Source organism: Bidens hawaiensis, unplaced genomic scaffold, assembly GCF_021521415.1.
Source record: "Bidens hawaiensis isolate Kalapana, Puna unplaced genomic scaffold, B.hawaiensis_p1.1 tig00010780_1, whole genome shotgun sequence".
NCBI classification, from domain to species: Eukaryota; Viridiplantae; Streptophyta; class Magnoliopsida; order Asterales; family Asteraceae; genus Bidens; species Bidens hawaiensis.
Genome location: NW_027491828.1, coordinates 115,970 through 136,695, shown reverse-complemented (window position 1 = coordinate 136,695; position 20,726 = coordinate 115,970). Strand labels below are relative to the sequence as shown.

General features: G+C 43.0%; 1 protein-coding gene and 1 pseudogene across 2 annotated transcripts; both read right to left on the bottom strand.

Moving 5' to 3' along the window:
• Positions 1-296: 296 nt before the first annotated feature.
• Positions 297-17,151, bottom strand: LOC143536282 (cytochrome P450 76T24-like). The gene is made up of 4 exons (XM_077030315.1): positions 17,022-17,151; positions 15,013-15,062; positions 1,190-1,642; positions 297-937 (listed from the first exon to the last, which is right to left on the bottom strand). Exons 1-4 carry the CDS (start codon positions 17,149-17,151, stop codon positions 335-337), a joined length of 1,236 nt encoding a protein of 411 aa, XP_076886430.1. The 3' UTR covers positions 297-334.
• A 911-nt stretch (positions 17,152-18,062) lies between these two features.
• Positions 18,063-20,165, bottom strand: LOC143536318 (zinc finger protein CONSTANS-LIKE 16-like; annotated as a pseudogene). Its single transcript, XR_013135869.1, has 2 exons — positions 18,718-20,165; positions 18,063-18,530 (listed from the first exon to the last, which is right to left on the bottom strand). The product of XR_013135869.1 is annotated as a zinc finger protein CONSTANS-LIKE 16-like (transcript).
• Between the last annotated feature and the right edge of the window lie 561 nt (positions 20,166-20,726).

Sequence of the window (20,726 nt, the reverse complement as noted above, 5' to 3'; positions counted from 1 at the left end):
AGATAGTTTTCATGATTTAGTTTGACATTAGAGATATATGAAACATGTTATTTTGTTGGTGCTTCTACTGAAGTAACTCTTGAATGTGTTTAGGATTATTCTCTTGGTTGAGTGCAAAAGTAAAGAATGATACATGATGATATATATGAATAATTACCATTGGCATTAACACATTACATTGGGGTATATACAAAGCAACTAAGAATGAAAGAAGAAGTGGAATATGAAACCAAAGAGGTGCATTAACAATACCTATATATATATATATATATATATATATATATATATGATATATCTAGTTAAAAAAAATACAAATATATTAATTTATAAGCCATTAACATCTTAGTGGAATGACCTTGAGTGGCGCATTCATTTGCAAAGTAAGCCCAAACTTGTCACCCATATCCATATCTTCAATCCTCATGTTTTCATCAAGCTTCCAATCAAACTTTTGAATCAAAGAACCTAACATTATATGTAACATTCTATGTGCAATATTCAACCCCGGACACATCCTTCTACCAGAACCAAATGGAATGAGCTCGAAATCCTGGCCTTTATAGTCAATATTGACTTCCAAAAACCTCTCTGGCATGAATGTTTCTGGTTCTAACCAAACTTTTGGGTCTCGCCCCATCGCCCACACATTACACAAGATTTGTGCATTTTTAGGCACCGTGAAGCCTTGGATTTCTACGTCATGTATAGCTTGGTGAGGAACAAGAAACGGGACGGGGGGATGCAATCGAAGAGTTTCTTTTATAACAGCTTGTAGATAAGGGAGTTGTGAGATATCTGATTCTCGTATTGTGTTTTTATCCATGAGTTTGGTGATCTCTAACTTTGCCGTTTTCAGTTTCTCTGGGTTGTGAATAAGCTCAGCCATGGCCCATTCCAACGTGCCCGATGTTGTATCAGTTGCCGCGATAAATAAAGCCTACAAAAATTTAATAAATGATTAATTACAATGGTCAAGATTTTTCAACAAAAGTTACTTGGCATATGGCCTACTAAGTGAAAATAGGAAATTATGTGTTCCATGTCTAGCAGCTAGAAATGTATTCACTGTGAGATTGGTCATATGGTGCGACAATTTAAACATATATACCATATATTTTTCATATTTCATATTTCAAAACAATTACTTTGACCAATATGTTGACATACTTAATTAAAATGTTTTACTTACGAAGAAAAAATGTCTCATGTCATCTCGACTGAACTCGGATTCATCCTTTTGGTTGAGGTTAAGTAGCGAGTCTAGCACGTCGTCACTTTTTAATGCATGATCACCATGATGTAATGACGAATATGATCTTGTTTGCAACCGTTGATCGATGATCCTATCAATGATTGACAATATCTTCTTACCATAAACCTCTGCACGTCGCGCTAATCCTTGAGGATCAAACGATTTAAGAATTGGAAAAAAGTCAGCTACATTCGGCTTCCCAGCAACTTCAATAACAGCCCATACGGTATCCTTGAATTCTTGTGATGACACGGAATCATATTGATCGATATCCATAGAGGACATTATGTTTGAGAGAACATTAAGTGATGTCGTAAATGCAATTCCACCTATGTTTACGGCCTTGCCACTTATACAACAACTACTAACATGATCAAGAAACTCTTTTACCTACAAATATATATAATGAAACATTTTCATCAGTTAAGTCATCCAATGTAATTAAATTCCACGAATAACAAGTTGCTATTTTATAGAACCTTTGCATATCAATTACGTATGGTTTATGTCATTTATCAATTTTATACGTCAGCGAGGCCTTGAGGGTGGGCAATATGGGCATCAGGCCGGGGCACGTGATTTTCAGGGACACAAAAAGTTTAAAAAATTTCAACATTATATATATATTTAGAATACCTGATTTTTTATAAGCCCGCTATTTATTATACCCAAATACTATAGTTTATTTGGGTCATAAAGTCATTATTCTAATATCATGATTTTGTTAATTGTTATGTTTATTACTAAAACTTATCGTCGTTGAAAAAAAAGCATTTACTTATTTAGTTCGTTAAGCCTTATAGAACATATTCTCAGGGACGGTCCTTTTTATATGTATTTATATGTTTGTATATAGAGAGAAGCAATGCATTCATTGATCAGGCGCATCAACTTCAATATAATGCACCATGCATTGATCTCTTGCGCGTGAATAAATTTACCGCCAAAATAATAAAATATGTTAAGCCATTTTGAATTACCTGCGTCACTTGTGAAGAAACGTGGATCTACACACTGGTAGCAGATCTACTTTCCTCGGGTGTGGTTACGATTCTTCACCGATGGTTTTTCTGGATCAGTGTTCTTCCACCTACAAAATGAACAGCGCCGTTACTTACCCCTCAGAAAGGGACAGAGGGGTCCTCTTTGGGGTAACCCTCCGGCGTGAGAATAAGTATATGTAGGAGAAGATGATAATGTGAGAGTAAGGGAATTTGGAGAGTATTGCTTAATAGCTGAATACTGTATGTTACTCTGTATGATTATGTGATTGTCTTTCTGTGTATATGAGAAAGTAACTGACTAGAGCTGTCTGTCAGTGAATGTAATTGAATATGCTTCAATGTGAATCAATGTGTCTGTAACTGTGTAAGTTATGATGTATTTATAGTGCTAGGGTTTCCACTGATTGAGCTGAGACCAAATTAGGGTTTTGTTGGCCTCCTCCAATCGATTTGCGCCACGTGTCCCTGGAGACACCTGGTGCTTTTTCATTGGTTATGATCACGTGGTAACCCATGAGTCATGCTGAGCTGTCCACCTTTCATTTAGCAGCTGTCAACATCAGCATATCCTTATTCCTTAAAAAGATGCCTTCTGGAAGGTTGTCTGACGTGCACAATCAAAGTTGCCCTAATCCTGATTTGGATAAGGACGAGGTTGATTATGTGCATGTGTGATATGCGCCCATCCTGAGGATGCGCGAGGTCTTCTCTTTATTCTCACGCGCAGATGTGAAACGCACAAGCATGTAATACGCGTCACGCGCTGATGCCCCACGCGCAGCTGCGCCATGCGCAACTGTGATATGGGTGGGCATGTATGATGCGCGAGCATGTGATATGCGCCGCGCGCGGATGCGCCACGCACGATGTGATATGCATAAGCATATATGATGCGTGAGCATGTGATACGCGCGAGCATATGTGATGCATGAGCATATGTGATGCGTGAGCATATGTGATGCTTGAGCATATGTGATATGTGCAAGCATGTGATGCTTGAGCATATGCGATATGCGCTGTGCGCATAAGTTTTGGCTTTGTGCCTTGATAATATCTTTGATTTCTAATGTCTTGTATATATCTTGTGGGTTGACCCGCCCCGCTCGATGTTGAGGCCGGTACATACCTCTTCAAGCCCCCCCAGTCTAATGTGTGTCTTATCTCGCGCGAGCGCGGTAAGATAGATATTAGACTTACTGATTTGGTCTTTTAATGGGGTTTTGTCGTTTTCTTGGTTGTTTCCATCGTTGCGCGAAGTTCTATCCAGTTGGTTGAAACGAAGGGTCCAAACACGTGGTTAGTTGGTGGTGACGTGCGCCGTAAACGTGTCAGACGTTTCGTGTGCTCGAGGTGCTACAGTTGCCTTTCATGTCCCCTCGCACAGCTGTCTTGAACACGTGTCGCGCTCGCATTGGTTTGCACCTGCGAGTGGGGGCGCGTCTCTGCTCCGTGGCAGTTCCGTTACGTTTTCATGTCCCCTCGAACAGTGTCAAGGACACGTGCCGCGACCACGTTGGCTTACAGCTGCGAGTGGGGGCGCGTGAAATCCGATCAGTTGCCAAATTTCTCTCTCCTGGGCCTATAAAAGCAGGCCCTTAAGAAATTTTTTATCTTCATCTTCATTGTTGCTAATTTTCGAATTTCTGCCTTTCATATTCTGATTTGAGTGTATTCATCGTTTCGAATCCTCGATTATCTGCTGCTGCAGTTGTATGTCTGATAGTTCAGACTCCTCTAACCCCTCAATCACCTCTATTGCCTCTCGAAGACGCCGTGTGAAATCTGTGGTGATGTCGACATTGAAGCAAAAGGGCAAGGGGAAGAGGGTTGTTGAGACCACATCGGAGGAAGTAGGGAGGACCAAGGCCACGAAAAGGTGGAATGAAATCCCCTGCAAATTGAGGCAGGCCGATCTCGACAGCCTCATCTCGTCACAGGGTTTTCCCCCTGTGTTTGGCTGCATGTTGCCTGTGGCCGGGCAAACGGCGGCGGACCCGCCTCCCGGCTATATTTCACTGTACACCCATTTTTTCACCCACTGCAACCTTCGTCTTTCGATGACAAGGTTTGTAGGCGCGGTGTTACGGTTTTCGGGATTCATATATCCCAAGTCCATCCGTTTGGACTTGTGCGCATGACTCATTTCGAGTTCATGTGCAAATCACAGCGCGAGGGGCCCACCCCTCGGCGCTTTCAATTTTTTTACAAGCCCAAGATCCAAGATTCTTGGATCTCCTTTATTCCTCGCAGTCAGAAGGTTAAGTGCAGCACCGTGTCATTCAAGAGCCTTCATGACTGGTCTGAGAGGTTCTTCTACATCAGGGCTGGTGTAATCCCCATCCGCATGACGATGCGCGCGATCGATTCTGCGCCCGCGGATGCGGATGTTATTAAGAACCCAACCGGCGCCTGGGTTAAGAAACTGACCGCCGAACCATCTCCCGCCAAGAAAATTCGCGAGGAGGCTGGTGGGGGTCGGCATGAGTAAGCTGTGGGCCGACAGCGCGCTTGAGCCCGTTATCCAAGTCGACGGGTTGTGTAAGTTTATTTCATTGCTTTATTTCTTTTTCTGCGCGAACATAATTCTTTTGCTGATATCACTTGACTTGTTTTTGCGCAGTCACCAAGGATTATATCCACGCCGCTTATGATGATCAAGTGGAGGGTGGCTCCGTCGCGCTTGGCGCTGGGGAGGTTGGTTTCCCAGATCGCTTCGATGACATGTTCATCCCTGTGGATCTGGAATTTGACTTTGATAGCGACGCGCCTGGTAAGCCTTCGCACTTATGCTTATTCCTTTAGAATACCAAAGTTTATTAACAGTTCTGTTGCTTGTATTTGTAGATGCGCTCGAAAACTACGAGCTGGAGCTCGCGGAAGAGGAAGAGGAGGCGCCCCTATTAAAACGCAAAGCTAAGGGGAAATCTGGCGCAGGGGCCAGTAAGAAACAGAAGAAAGATGACACCCCTGTCGCTCATCCCCATGCTCAAAGGAAGGGACCTGAGGAAACCCAGGTGTTTACCACCAAGGTTTCTTTAGCTTCCCTGCCTGTGAAAGTGGGCAGACCTCCTGTCCACTTGAGGTATGGTGGCGTGACCTCCTCCCTTCGCGCTGCTGAAGAGAGAAGCAGTGCCGCGCCTGCGAAAGGTATACTTTGCTTACCCATAATGGTTCAATGAGGGCTATTCTGATTGAATTATTATTAAATCTTTTTGCATTTGAATGTTTGCAGGACCGGCGACGGTAGCAGATCAGCCTCAGGCGCAACAAGGTGCTGAGGCTGCGCCGGGGGCTGCCTCGAAGTCCCCTGTTCTACCCTCAGAAAAAGGTAGAATGAACTTTATGGCGATGTTCGCCGCGCGAACAGAATTGCGCCAAGGTATGTTTTGCGCCATTGTCTTCTGAAGTTTTTGTTTTGATCAAGTCATAAACCATTTTTTGTTGTTGATTTGTTCATAGGAGTTGTAGCTGGCGTACAAGCTGCTGGTGACACTCCTGGCGCCGGCTGCTCCTGCTCCTGCTAGTGTTGAGTCTCCCCTTATTGGGATTACAAAGGAGCAGGAAACCGTATTGCGCGCCGAACTGGCGGCGTCGAGACCTCCCTCGCCTCCTCCTACACGCAGCCCTCCCCGCGAGACTGGTTTGGAGCCCTCCAGGTCGCAGGAGAAGAGGCCTATTGAAGAAGATGAGGAGGATGAGGGGGCTCAAGCTGAAGACTCCTTGGGAGACCGCGCCAGCCCTGCGATGCCACAAGACTTTGCAGCGCAGACTTCTGGTGGGGCTGGCGCTGACTTTTCTGCTTCATCCCCGCAGGTATGTTTTAATTTGTTGCTCCGCTGCGCGTACCTCCATATAAGTATGTTTTATGACTTAGAACATTTCTTGTGTTTTGCAGGAAGGTGACCACGTTTACCGCCCGAGATGGAATATTAATGAAGACAGTTCCTTCCAATCCATGGGCGTATGCGAGGACTTCTGGGCTCATGCCGTGCCTCCTACTGAAAGGAGGTATCAGGAGGGGCGCACCCGCGCTGATTTGCTCAACGATCACATTTTCGCTGGGTCGGCTTTCTTTGCTGCCTCCCAAGAGCTTCATCGTGATTATATTAAAGTACGCGATGCTCTTGTGGCAGCCCAGCAAGAGGCTAAGGTGGCCGCCTGGAACCTTTCTGATGCTCGCGCACGAGCTGAGAAACTCCAGGCGGAGCTCAGCGAAAACCGAGCAAGTGCCAACACCGCCTTTATTAAGCGCGGGCATGAGCTCCAAGCTGCGCGGGAGAAGCAGCAGATGGCGGAGGGCGAAGTTGCCAAGTACGCGCGGAGAGTGCGTGTCTTGGAACAGCAGGCGGAGGCGCGTGACCAAGCTATCGTCCAGAGTATCACTGAGAAATCATCACTGGAGAGTGAGGTTGCGCGCCTGAAGAAGGAGTTGGCGGCCGCGCAGGCCGATAGAGATGAGGCCTTGGCGACGGCAGCGTCTAGCCAGGAAGCACTTGATGCTGCGCAGGCGGAGAAAGAAAAATTTTTGGCGGCAGCAGCGTCTGATAAAGAGGAGCTAAAAAAGACCAAAGAAACTGTTGAGTTATTAAACTCCCAGGTTCCTGCCCTCGAGACGTCTGTTGCTGGCCTCGCGCAGGATCGCCAATGGCTGGTGTCACAGGGCATGACTCGTTGCGCTTTGGCGATGAAATATTCTGCCGAGTTTCAAGCCCTTGTGATGGACTGCAATGCTTCCGCGCGCTTGGTGGGTCGAGCTGAAGGGTTTACGGATGGGTATGAATATGGCATGTTGAAGAAGAACCCATCCGACTACCCTTACAAGAGCGACGCGGCCTGCGCGGACATGGCCGCGGTGGGGGAGAAGTATATGAATACTCCAATCCCCATCCTTGTGCAGGTACCTTGACCTTAATGAGTTTTTCTTGATTAATTTTCCAAGTGTTTTGTACTCAATATTTTTCTAATGATTTGCAGATAGCTGCGCTTGCTGACCAGCCCGACCTCGGCGCGCTAAAGAAGTTGCTCGATGAATGCGAGAGGGCTGGTGGCGATGATGGTGGCGCGGGGGATGTTGCCCCTGCCAGCGGCTCTGGCGCGGCGAAAGAATCTGCTCCTGACACCGTCGTGATAGAAGACTCCATTGAGGAGGAAGAACTTGACTATGGTCAGTTTGGAGATGAGGAGCGGGCCGCGCCAGATGCTGCGGGAGATGATGAGGGTGATGAAGTGGCTGACGTCGACGTGGAGACTTGAGAAGCCCTTCATCTTTCTAAATTTTTTTTTTTTTTTTGTTTTTTGTTATACTTGTAATTTGTAACTCATCACACTTGTAAATTTCAATGCTATGGAATGAAATTTGTTTTCCCTTTTTCACATCTTGCGCATTTTCATTCATCTCTTCATGTTTGCTTGTATAGATATAAGATATGCTTGCACGTTAAAATAAGAACAAGGTTGTAAGGAAATTATTCACTTAACCATAGTCCTATTTTGTAAGTGGTTTCGCAGTATCTTGTTTATGCTGACACGCGCGATGACTTTTCACTATTCCTTTTTTGCGCGTCGTTGTCGCGCGTTTGTTATATGGAATTATGAGTTTTAGCCATTACATGTCAGCATGTGTTACTCAGATATCCACTATGATTCCGCGCGCGACGTCGACCTGAGACCTCAACAACTATGATTTGGCATGTACTTTGCCTTAGTTGTGTTTAGGGATTTTTATGATTAGGCTGCGCGGGATGTAAGATGGATGTTTGTGAGTGTTTTGAGCTAAGGCTCTTTGTTTTGGGCTAAGGCCCTGACGTTTTTAGAGTTAAGACTCGTTAACGTGTTTGAGCTAAGGCTCGTAGGTTTGGGCTAAGGCCCTGACGTTTTAGAGTTAGACTCGTTAACGCGTTTGAGCTGAGGCTCGCGCATGTATGTTTTACTTCGTTTTATTTTGTTTTGAAGTCAATATAGTGTTGTCATATTGCTCCAAATTAATAAAGGAAGTGTGAAACATGTATGCAAAGGTAATAGAACAAATATTGAAAGATAGCGCGAATCATCATTCATGATGGCTTAAAAGCCTTGATTACATATTCGAATTTTTACATGAAGCATTTTCTAAGCTGTGCTGCGTTCCACGCGCGCGGTATCTTTTTTCCATTCAAATCTTTTAAAATGTACGCGCCTTTCCCCAATTCTTCTGAAATTTGATAAGGTCCCTCCCAATTTGGGGACATTTTTCCTGGGGGTATCGCGCGGCTAGCTTCATTGTTTCGAAGGACAAAATCATTTTTCTTGAAGTGGCATTCTTTAACTCGCTGATTATAATATTTTTCCAGCTTTTTCTTGTATTTGGCTTCATTGATGATAGCCGCTTCTCTGCGCCCTTCAAGCAAGTTGAGGTCCAATCTTCTTTCGCGCTCGTTATCAGTCTTGCTCATCATGAGCACCCTATGGGATGGGCATCCAATTTCTGCTGGGATCACAGCCTCTGTCCCATAGGTTAGGCTGAACGGAGATTCGCCATTGCTAGTTTTGCTTAGTGTTCTGTGCGCCCACAGGACATTAGGTAACTCTTCGATCCAAGAATGGGATTCTCCTTCCAACCTTTTCTTCAGCCCATTTAACAAACTCTGATTTGCGCGCTCCACCTGGCCATTCCCCTGAGGGTGGTAGACCGAAGTGAAAATTTGGTTGATGTGCAATTCTTTGAGCCAGCTAGATATCTTCCTGTCGGTGAATTGTTTGCCATTGTCGCTCACAATTTCCATAGGAAGGCCAAAACGGCAAATGATGTGGGTCCAGATAAATTGCTTCATCGCCTCAGCTGTGATTTTTGCTAGTGGCTTGGCTTCAACCCATTTTGTGAAATAGTCTACTGCCACTACCAAAAATTTCACTCGTCCTTGCGCTTGCGGCAGGGGCCCCACAATATCAATGGCCCATTTGTGGAAAGGCCATGCGGAGGTCACTGGAATCAAGTTGTTCTTTGGCCGCATGGTGTTTGGCGCGTAGCTCTGACATGCCTTGCATTTTTGGATTTCTTTTAGCGCATCCAAGTACATGCCTGGCCAATAGTAGCCTGCGCTCATTGCCTTGGCAACCACCATGCGCGGGCCAGCGTGTACTCCGCAGATTCCTTCGTGAATCTCCCTAATAACATAGCTTGCTTCTTCAGCATCCAGGCATTTCATGAGCGGTCCAAGATAAGAGCGTCGATATAATGTACCATCAAGTAGTTCATAGTTCTGCGCCTTGTGTCTTATCTTCCTCGCCTGTGCGCGATCGTCCGGTAACTTCCCCTCCTTCAGGAATTCCATTATTGGAGTTATCCAGGATGAAGGGGTTGTATGAATTACAAGGACAGATTGCATTTGCACTGACGGGTTGCTCATCACTTCCACCCTGACATCTTTGCCAAAGTGATCAAAACTGGTTGATGCCATCTTACTCAGCGCGTCTGCAGATTTGTTTTCACTGCGCGGAATATGAATGATTCTGAAGCTGTCAAATTGCTCGGTGAGCTTTTTCGCCTGCTCTAGATATAGAGGCATGGTGTTCTGCTTGGCATCATAAAGGCCATTGACCTGTGCTGCTACCAAGTATGAATCAACATGGGCCTCTAGCCTTTTAACTCCAAACTTGCGCGCAATGCGCAGACCAGCCAGCAGGGCTTCGTACTCAGCCTCATTGTTGGTACTCTTGAAGTCCAACCTAATAGCATAAGTATATTCATGATTATCAGGGTCCACCAGCTTGAGGCCTGCGCCGGACCCTTCGCTGTGGGAGGCTCCATCAGTGAATAGCCTCCAAACATCTTCTTCATCATTTGCTCGCTGAGGGTCTACCTCGCGCTGAGCTTCTTCAACCTTTCCCTCTGGAATTTCCGTGATGAAATCCGCTAAAACTTGACCCTTTATTGCTGGACGGGGCTTATAGGAGATCGTGTGCTCTCCTAATTCCAGCGCCCACTTTGTCAGCCTTCCTGAGAGCGCGGGACGGCGCAAGACTTGCTGGATGTTGTAACCAGTCAGAACTTCAATGGGATGACCATTGAAATATCTATGAAGCTTGCGCGACGCGTGTGTTAGTGACAAAACTAACTTTTCCATGATGGAGTAGCGCGTCTCAGGATCTGTCAGCACCCGACTCACATAGTATATTGGCGTTTGGATCCCCTTGCGATCCACCAATAATACTGCGCCGATGGCGCGGTCTCCAGCTGACAAGTACAATGTAAGGGTTTCGCCAGGAAGTGGAGCTGTGAGCGCGGGCATTTTTATGAGACATTCTTTTATCTCACTGAAAGCTTGCTCAGCCTCAGGCGTCCACTTGAATTGGCTCTTCTTCAAGCAGTTCCTCAAAGTGTTAACGAATGGAGTAGATTTGCTGGCGTGGTTCGCTAGGAACCTGTTGATTGACACCAATCTACCATTCAGCTTCTGAACCTCTTTCATGGTGGATGGTGAAGGCATGTCAAGGATGGCTTCCACTTTTTCAGGGTTCACCTTGAAACCATCCTTAGTGACCATTACGCCAAGAAATTTCCCCTCTTCCGCGCCGAAAGTACATTTGCTCGGGTTGAGCTTCATGTTAACTTCCGTTAGGCGCTGAAGAGTTTCCTCGATGTCTTTGAGCATTTGTATCTCCTCCCTGCTCTTGATCACCAAATCATCCACGTAGACTTCTAGATTTCTTCCGATTTGTTCACTGAAAACCGAATCCATAAGTCTCTGATAGGTGGCGCCCGCATTCTTTAAACCAAAGGGCATTTTTGTGTAACAAAAAACACCCTTGTCGGTTCTGAAGGCAGTCTTGTCTTCGTCTTGTGGTGCCATTTGAATCTGGTGATAACCTTTGTAGGCATCCAGGAAACATTTGAGCTTGAATGGCGCCACGGAGTCCACCTTTGCGTCGATGTTTGGGAGGGGGTAACAGTCTTTCGGACATGCTTTGTTGAGGTCCTTGAAGTCAATACACATCCTCCATGACCCGTTGCTTTTCTTTACCATTACAGGATTGGCTACCCACGTCTGGTATCGGATCGGGCGGATGATGTTTGCCCGCAACAGGTCCTCGACTTGCTCATTCATGGCCTTCGCCTTTTCATCCCCCATGATTCTCTTTTTCTGAGCAATTGGCTCCACCGACTTGAACGTGTTAAGAGAATGTTGCGCCAAGTCTCGCGGGACCCCAGTCATATCGGAGTGTTGCCACGCGAAGACCGACGTGTATTTTGTGAGCAACCTTTTCATTCTCAATCTCGTTTCGTCTGAAATGGTAGCGCCAATTGTGACCGTTTGCTCTGGGAATTTTGGGTTTAAAATCCACTTCTCTGGCGCATTGTCCGCCATTGGAAGTTTCATTCTCCCTTCCCTCGGCGTACTTGTCACTGCGCACAAATGATCGCGGTAAACAAATGTTACGCCTGTTGGTGTAGGGAACCCCAATGCGCCGTGCGCCGGCGACGGTATAGCATTAAATTGGGCAATCGTTCCCCTACCCAGGATCATATTGTGGCATGACGTGGTGGGCAAGACCAAGAAGTTGACAACTTCGGCTCGCTTGTGCTCATCATCCCCCATAGTTAGTTCAAACTGAATCTGACCTAGGGGATGGATGATTTCATTTGAAACACCACAGATTGGTGCGTTCACAATTTCGAGCCGCGCTTGGTCTGCCGGGTCTAACTTTCTGAAACATTGCTCATACATAATGTCAGATTCGCTTCCAGTGTCCACCAGGACTTTTGACACTTCGTAATGAACAATGTGTGTGGTGATGACGAGAGGACTGCTTATTGAAGGGCCTCCCCTGATTCTTGGGAAGATAACTTGCTGCTCGCGCCAATCTCCGTTGATTTGCGCGCTTCTCTTTTTTGACGTCTGCCCTTGTCGTCCCCCCTCAGCCACACAGATTCTTTTGTATTTCTTGCTGGCAGAGGCTCCTTCCGGTTGCTCATCTTCTATTCTTGGGTTTTTCACCAAGTGAGCCAGCCTGCCTGATTTTACATCCTTCTCGATCGCATCCTTTAAATGATGGCATGCGTCGGTGTTGTGGCCCGGGGACCTGTGAAATTCACAATATTTGCCACTGTTTTGCGGTCCCTTGTAGTGTAGTTGCTTGGGGGGCTTGAATTGGACATTCTCAGTACTTAACACCTGTGAAGGTGTTTTAGTGAGGGAAGTCCATATTCTTGGCAGAGGTCTGCTAGGATCTCTGCCGCCCTCCCTCTTGTCACCCTCCCCGCGATTACGAACATCTTTTTGGGGCTGGGGTGAGGTTGGTTGCGCTTGCTTTTCTGCGGAAGAAAAACTTGTTGGCTGCAACCTGGACCATACAGAGTTCTGTTTGGCCCTCTTCTCTTTGTTGCGCGGTGATTCAGCCTGATGCGCTCTTTCTCTTGCCCTATCTTGGGCAATCTGTTTTTCATTTCTCGCGAAGACTCGCGATGCTTCCATTAGTTTTGCCCAAGTGGTGGGCATACCATCTTTGCTTACGAGAGCTCGGCGGAGTTGATCACTGCGCGCGCCTTGTATAAAGGCCACGCGCAGGAGCTGCTCTGTTATACCCCCGATTGCCAGGGACTCCTGATTGAAACGAGTGATGTAGTCTTCAATCGTTTCATCATTTCTGCGCACGCAGTGCATGATGTCATCAGGATCGCGCGTGTGTCTGCGCTGCTGTACGAAGTGGGCTTGGAATTTTTCCAATAGTTCCTCAAACCCATCAATTTGCCCTGTCGGCAAGCTCTCGAACCAGACACGCGCCGCGCCCGTAAGGCAGCGGGCAAACATGTGACACCATGTTGGCATCGTCCAGCTCTCTAGGTTTCCCGTGTTATAGAAACCTTGCAAAAAGTCATCTGGATCTGTTGTGCCATCATATTTGCCCAGACCACTTGGCATCTTGGTCTTGTGCTGGATGGGGGCCTTAGCGATGCGCTCAGTAAATTTTGAGTGCTTCACTAAGATGGCCGGCCTGTACGGCGTGGTTACGTCTACTTGCCCCCTCACTGGCGGGCTGTACGGCATGTGCAGATCCAGATCTGCTCTGGCTGCAGGCGCCATGTTCACAGGCGCGCGGAGTTGTGAGCCTCCTGCATGAGTATCTCGCGTCTTCCTCATGCTATGCACTTCTTCATCACTGAACTCAGTGTGTGCAGTGTGAACAGAATGTCCTTCTTCCGGCGCGCGCGGCCTTTTTGTAGTCTGCTTATCAAACGCTTGCCTTTGTGTTATGTCGGCTAGGTTTTTCTGCTTGACCATCTCATTATACTTGTCCATTAGACGCCGCTGCTCGCTTATGAGCCATTCTTTAGGATCATTCGCTTCATCTTCTGGACCCATTGGTCCTTTTTGTTTTGCGCCAGCAAGATTTTGTAACGTGAGATCGTCTGGAGGAGTTTCAGTCTGCCCGTGAGGAGTTGTGATGAAGGGACGGTTACTGGTGGGGCGCGTAGAATCACGCGGCCCCCTCAGGAACTGCTGTCCCTCATTAACATCCCCACGTTCAATATCCTCCAGAACTTGATCAACGTTATGAACGCCAGAAACCATGGTGATTGATTTTTTTTTTTGTAGATCTGATGAGATCTGATTGCCGTTTGTAACAGTGGATGGCGCCAATGAAGAAACGTGGATCTACACACTGGTAGCAGATCTACTTTCCTCGGGTGTGGTTACGATTCTTCACCGATGGTTTTTCTGGATCAGTGTTCTTCCACCTACAAAATGAACAGCGCCGTTACTTACCCCTCAGAAAGGGACAGAGGGGTCCTCTTTGGGGTAACCCTCCGGCGTGAGAATAAGTATATGTAGGAGAAGATGATAATGTGAGAGTAAGGGAATTTGGAGAGTATTGCTTAATAGCTGAATACTGTATGTTACTCTGTATGATTATGTGATTGTCTTTCTGTGTATATGAGAAAGTAACTGACTAGAGCTGTCTGTCAGTGAATGTAATTGAATATGCTTCAATGTGAATCAATGTGTCTGTAACTGTGTAAGTTATGATGTATTTATAGTGCTAGGGTTTCCACTGATTGAGCTGAGACCAAATTAGGGTTTTGTTGGCCTCCTCCAATCGATTTGCGCCACGTGTCCCTGGAGACACCTGGTGCTTTTTCATTGGTTATGATCACGTGGTAACCCATGAGTCATGCTGAGCTGTCCACCTTTCATTTAGCAGCTGTCAACATCAGCATATCCTTATTCCTTAAAAAGATGCCTTCTGGAAGGTTGTCTGACGTGCACAATCAAAGTTGCCCTAATCCTGATTTGGATAAGGACGAGGTTGATTATGTGCATGTGTGATATGCGCCCATCCTGAGGATGCGCGAGGTCTTCTCTTTATTCTCACGCGCAGATGTGAAACGCACAAGCATGTAATACGCGTCACGCGCTGATGCCCCACGCGCAGCTGCGCCATGCGCAACTGTGATATGGGTGGGCATGTATGATGCGCGAGCATGTGATATGCGCCGCGCGCGGATGCGCCACGCACGATGTGATATGCATAAGCATATATGATGCGTGAGCATGTGATACGCGCGAGCATATGTGATGCATGAGCATATGTGATGCGTGAGCATATGTGATGCTTGAGCATATGTGATATGTGCAAGCATGTGATGCTTGAGCATATGCGATATGCGCTGTGCGCATAAGTTTTGGCTTTGTGCCTTGATAATATCTTTGATTTCTAATGTCTTGTATATATCTTGTGGGTTGACCCGCCCCGCTCGATGTTGAGGCGGGTACATACCTTTTCAACTTGCACCAGATTTGAAACCTGGTGTAACAAATTGAAATCCACTATGAGAAAAAGTTATATTTAGTTAGTAATTTTAAAAGTCAAGACTATTTTATTAATTTTCTGTTTCAAAATGATCATCTTGTCGTGTCTGAAATGTTATGACAACACTATTATTAGTAGAACCATACGTACCTTCTCCTCGAGTAGGAGCTCACTAGCATTTAGACGTTGCATGGAGAACAAATATTGTTTACTTATTGTTCTAAGTCTTCGCCAATGATCTCCGGCTGGCAACCACACTATGGAGTACTTATAGTGGTTGGCCGCTCTGGCTGATTCTGGTACTGATCGGCCAGAGAACGAATGTCATGTGTTTGAAAGATCTCTTTGGCAATATCTGGTGATGAGACAATTATGGTTGTCATACTTCCAAGCTTAAGTGACATTAAAAGGTAAGTTGTAAAAGGTTTCCGATGATTGGAAACGCGAAAGGTCCTGGGGGAAGCCGCGAGTTGCGACGGGAGGAGATTGTGATAACATAGGTGAATGTTAAGAGGAAAGGAAGTATAAGAGAAAAGCTAAGATAATCCATAGGTTGACTACTTGTGTTTGTGTGATTGATGTCTTGAAGATGAATCTATTTATAGTGAGTTTAAGTCAAATAATTAATCCAAGTAAACGATAATAATATCTTCATATTATTTGATTTTGATAAAATAGTTAGTGTGTTTGTTAATATTCCTAGGCGATCTTAATCAAGGCCTGATTTGATTCTATTTATGTTAATTTAGTAATGGTCAACTGGATCAATGTACATAAACAAATCCTTCTTTAAGTCAGCGCAGTTTAATTAACTAAAAAGTTAAAAATACAAGTTTAAAAGTTAAAATAATAATAAGAAAATAAGAAAATGGAATACTGAATTAGAAACTGGTAAATAATATTTAAATACGAAAACAAAAAGAATAACAAATGAAAGATTTGCAATTTTGTTCGTAGGCAATGGAGACCAAATTATACAGGCAAATTGCATAAATTGAATTTTAGTAATCTCAACTTTATATAATTAGTAATAATTAATAATCTCAAATGAGAATATCTTTGTCAAAGGTCCCACATTTTAAAATTTTATCTCATTAAATCCTTGTTAAAAGAACTTGAGAGCATTAAGTTTTATCTGAATTTCGAACTCTTTTTTAAAGCTTTTGATCAGAAGGATGATACGAATTGATTAATGTAAAAGTTACTTCGAAAAAGTAATCCAAACAACGAAACGGTGCTTCAGTTCGAGATAAGTTTTACATCAGTCACCTAGTATTATTCTCTTTCAAATCAAAAGTCCTAAAACACCAGTTTAAAATTCAGATATAACTTAACACCGATAATTTTTTTAACAAATTAAATGTCCCATGATAACTATTTTTAAAAGAGAACCACCGGCAATGATATTCTTAGTTGGAATATCAATAGCCAACAGTACAAAAGTTGAAAATTTTAAAAATCGGCAAATTATATATAGAGTACGTTAAATTAATCAATTCTTTTTGGTTTGTTTAAATTACAAATTTTTATTTTATAGGTTGTGACTTGTGACATGAAGATCTTTCCTCTATCATGTTTGCTTCTTTAAAGATTACAACGTGCTTCTTAATTTAATAGATGAACAACTATTCTTGGGTGTTGACTTGAGGTATATACATGTGATTGTACATTTGTCAAAATACAATTATTATTTTTTTAACAAATTCCTAACCTTTTCAAAATTTTATATATTTTCATTAAAATTGCAGTAGCTTTTTTTAAGATTAATAAAGATTTATATAGTTGATCAAATAACTTTTTATCTACAAATGTTCACGGTTTGATTTGAATGGCCATGAGTGGTACATTTAGTTATAATGTGATGCCGAACTTCTCCATATATAAAGCTTGTGGTCTCATATTTCCCTCAAGCCATTCAAACTTATGAATCAAAGATCCCAACACTATATGCAACATTCTATGAGCAAAATTAAAACCTGGACATATCCTCCTGTAAGCACCAAGAATAAACTCGAAATCTTGGCCTTTATAATCGATCTCAACGTCCAAAAACCTCCCCGGCATGAACTTTTCTGGGTCTGACCAGATATTTGGATCTCGGCCCATTGCCCAAACATTGCATAAAACGTGTGCATTGTTAGGACTCTAACATCGTGTATTGCTTGATGTGGTATAAGAAAAGGAGATGGAGGATGAAGCCTGAGAGTTTCTTTGATAATAGCTTGTAAAGTCGTTGCTAAAGGTATTTCGGTGACATGTTGCACTAAAAGGTCCCCGCTAGCCGCTATTGTCTTGCCGCTAAAGAAGAAGACTTTGATTGGTTTCTTAATCGTGTATATTATCACTTTCAGATTAAAATATTCCGTGGATACACGAAATCAATAACCGAATAAAACATAAAGTTTATGCAAAGAATTTTTTATGTGAAACTTTAATTCGTTGTATTTGATATTAAATTAGACCAAATAAACCCTTTATATAGGGGTGAACCATTGCAACATTTCAGGTGACGATTCAATGTTTGTTATAATTTTTTTACAGCTATCATTCAGTAGGAACTTTATAACTTTTGAAAGATTGTTTTTCATGAAACTTTTAGGTGTCCATGTCGATCTAATGCATTTCCAATTGTGAAACTTAATATCTCATTGTGAAAAAGAAAGTGTGGATATAATTCAAAAAACAGCTAAGGTTATTATATTGAGTGTCTTTGCTTTTATCTTTAGTTTGTCATGTTTTGATTTCTTGCTGTGATGTTTACTACCAACAAAGTAGGATAACGTTAGTGCCATATTAGACAAACACCACTTCACATATCCTTTCCTTTTTTAGGTGGCTTTGGCCTTTGTGTTGTCACATAAATGTATTAAGTTTCCCCTAGCAATATGCGAGATATTTTTAACAACAAATTATACCAAACATCATATATAATTAACTCGTAATCACTCTTAATCATACACAAAACTATACAAAATAAACATCAATCGAGCCTAAGTTCCTTTTGTCTTGAACTCAAGTTGCAATAACTATATATATGCTTCATTATAATCATATACATCATAGATCACATGAAAGATGAAACAAAACCACATATATACCATATTATAATACTAGATATTTAAAGAACTAATTACCCTTCCTGGTCTTGCCAAGAAACAAGCAAATTTGGAAGGTTTGTAGTAGGAAAACAAGAGACTAATGAACAAAGCCTATTTGTTCTTGGATCTAGTTCTTGAATCTTGATGACATTAGTTGAAAAACTAGAAGTTGCAAGAGGTTCTTGATCAAAGGTTTCTTTTCACAAATCTTCCTTTCATTCTTGGCCTTTTCTCTGCATTTAGTTTTCGCACTTCGTATCGTATCTTCTTTGAGAACAATCTTGTTCTTCTTTTTTCTCTATACCTTGACACTCTAGCTTCTCGCCCACCATCGCTTCCTCCTACACCTCCATATGGCGAATTGCCATTCGCCGCCCACTGTAACCCCTAATACATTAATTCTTGATAAGCAAATACATACTTAGTTAACAAAAAAAATCAATAAAAGAAATAGATCGATACATGGACATGTAGATAGACAAACGTAAAGATAATACAGACAAACAGTCAGATAGATAGATAGACAGACAGACATACATATATTTTTAAAAAGTAAATAGTGAGAGATGAGAACCATGAAATCAGGCCAAGAACCATCAGAATTGAGTTTGGGTCGGGTTCCATTTGTCCAAGGAGAACCTTGATCAGCCCAACTATTAATCACTTCTTCATAATTAAGCCTCAAAATTATGCTTGATGTTCTCGGCCTTGGGTTATCGCGATGCTCGCTTGATACCATCGTCATATGCTCCCCCGCGATGTCAGCCACCACTTTCTTCTCCTCTTCTTTAATCATCATGGAGGTATCATAATCAAAGTCCCAATTATCTAATGTTTCTCTTGTTGCTTCCAAATCAAAACCTATAAGTTCTTCTACTTCTTTATCTTCAACTTTCACTCTATTTTCATCAAAGCAAACTCCTATGTAGTTAGAATTTTCTTCATCATCTTTATAGTTATTTGTCAGCCCCAAATCTTCAATCTGACACGATGTATCATCAAAACCCTTCCCTAATAAGCTTTCAACATCGGCAGCAAAATCCATAAGCTCCAAATCATCATTTGGAAGATCAAACCCTTGAAGATCATCCAAATCACATGCATCATCTTCTTTCTTGCTTTCCCCTATAAAATTCAAGCTCCTACCCTTTTCACTAGAATCATTACACAATTCACTTTCAAAAAGATCATACACCGGAACTCGATACAAAAGTTCTTCTTCTTCGTCATCATCAAGCAATGATGCTTCTAAAATGCCTATTTCAGGAACTAAAGCCGCCCCGAGCTCACTCCATCGTTCTTTACATCTAACTTATGAGAACACTTTGTTCGTTGTCGTGGGGTGCGTGCACGACGGGTGAACCCTTGGTGCCAGGTTGGTTCAGGCGATGGTTCGCCTGAACCAAACAGCTTAGAGGGTGTTGTCTCTAGAAGCACCCTCTCATGCCGACCAGCTAACTGGTTAGCTGAGTGCACGGAGGCATCACAACTTTGGCAAAGGAAAGCGTCATCAGCAGGGCAATACCATCGTGCCCGCTTGCACACACAGCTGTCGCAAGCCCTAGCTGTTTTGCCTCCAACCGCATTCGCGGTTTTCTTTGCAACAATCATGAGGATTTACTTATCTTTTAAATGACTAAACGAAATAAATCAAAACAGAAAGCAAGCAAGAAAGAAAGTGGTACGAATAAAACTAGTTTAATTATACTAAGCTAAAATGTCAAAAGCTAGTGTAGTGCGAGGGCTTGTTGAATTGCATATATATATACGAAAATAGTGTGATTAATATAACCACTGATTGCTTGTTGGTCCCCAAAAGTCACGATTGTGATTGCATGGCTCAAGTGGTCGTGTGTTGGTGTGGTGGGGTTCATTGATAAGAAGGAAATTTGGAGATTAGGGTTTGTGGACCCATGAATTGGTCTCATCAAGTTGCTGATTCGTTGAGTTATTTTGGGTAATCCTAGACTCTGATTTCTGATTGGTTAACTTTCTTTCATGAGGATTTTTGTGGGTCCATGTGCATGTGGGTTAGGGCCAGGATAGATGGTCTGTCCAATGGCTGTTCAACTCATTTCTTATTTGGAAAAACATAGTTACTTTAGTTTACTTATAAGTTATATTAATTATTTTATTTTTGGGTTGTATATTTTATGTATATATGTTTAAAAGAATAAAAGATATGGGTTAAAACTCATTCTCCATGTACTTCAAAATTATTGCTAACGTTCAAAATTTAAAGGTTACTATTTGATTTGAGAACTACTCAAGTTGCTTGTTGTAGAAATTGAGCCGCAAGTGACAACTATATATAATCACGTTCTCATCATGTTTGATGTATATCTAGTGAAAATATTGTTTGACGTAATTTCGGACTCCATGTCAAAAGTCTGTGAACTTGAGGGACCAATAATGGCTAGTCGGTCATAGATGGTTATATTTCTTAATTACAACATGTTTTCTAATTGTTATGAAATTATAATAGATAATGTTTTGGCTAGCAAGATAGGTTAGTATATATAAAACGAGTTATGATTAGACTTTAGATAGTGTGGGATGCAACCGAGTTAGGGTTCATCTAGA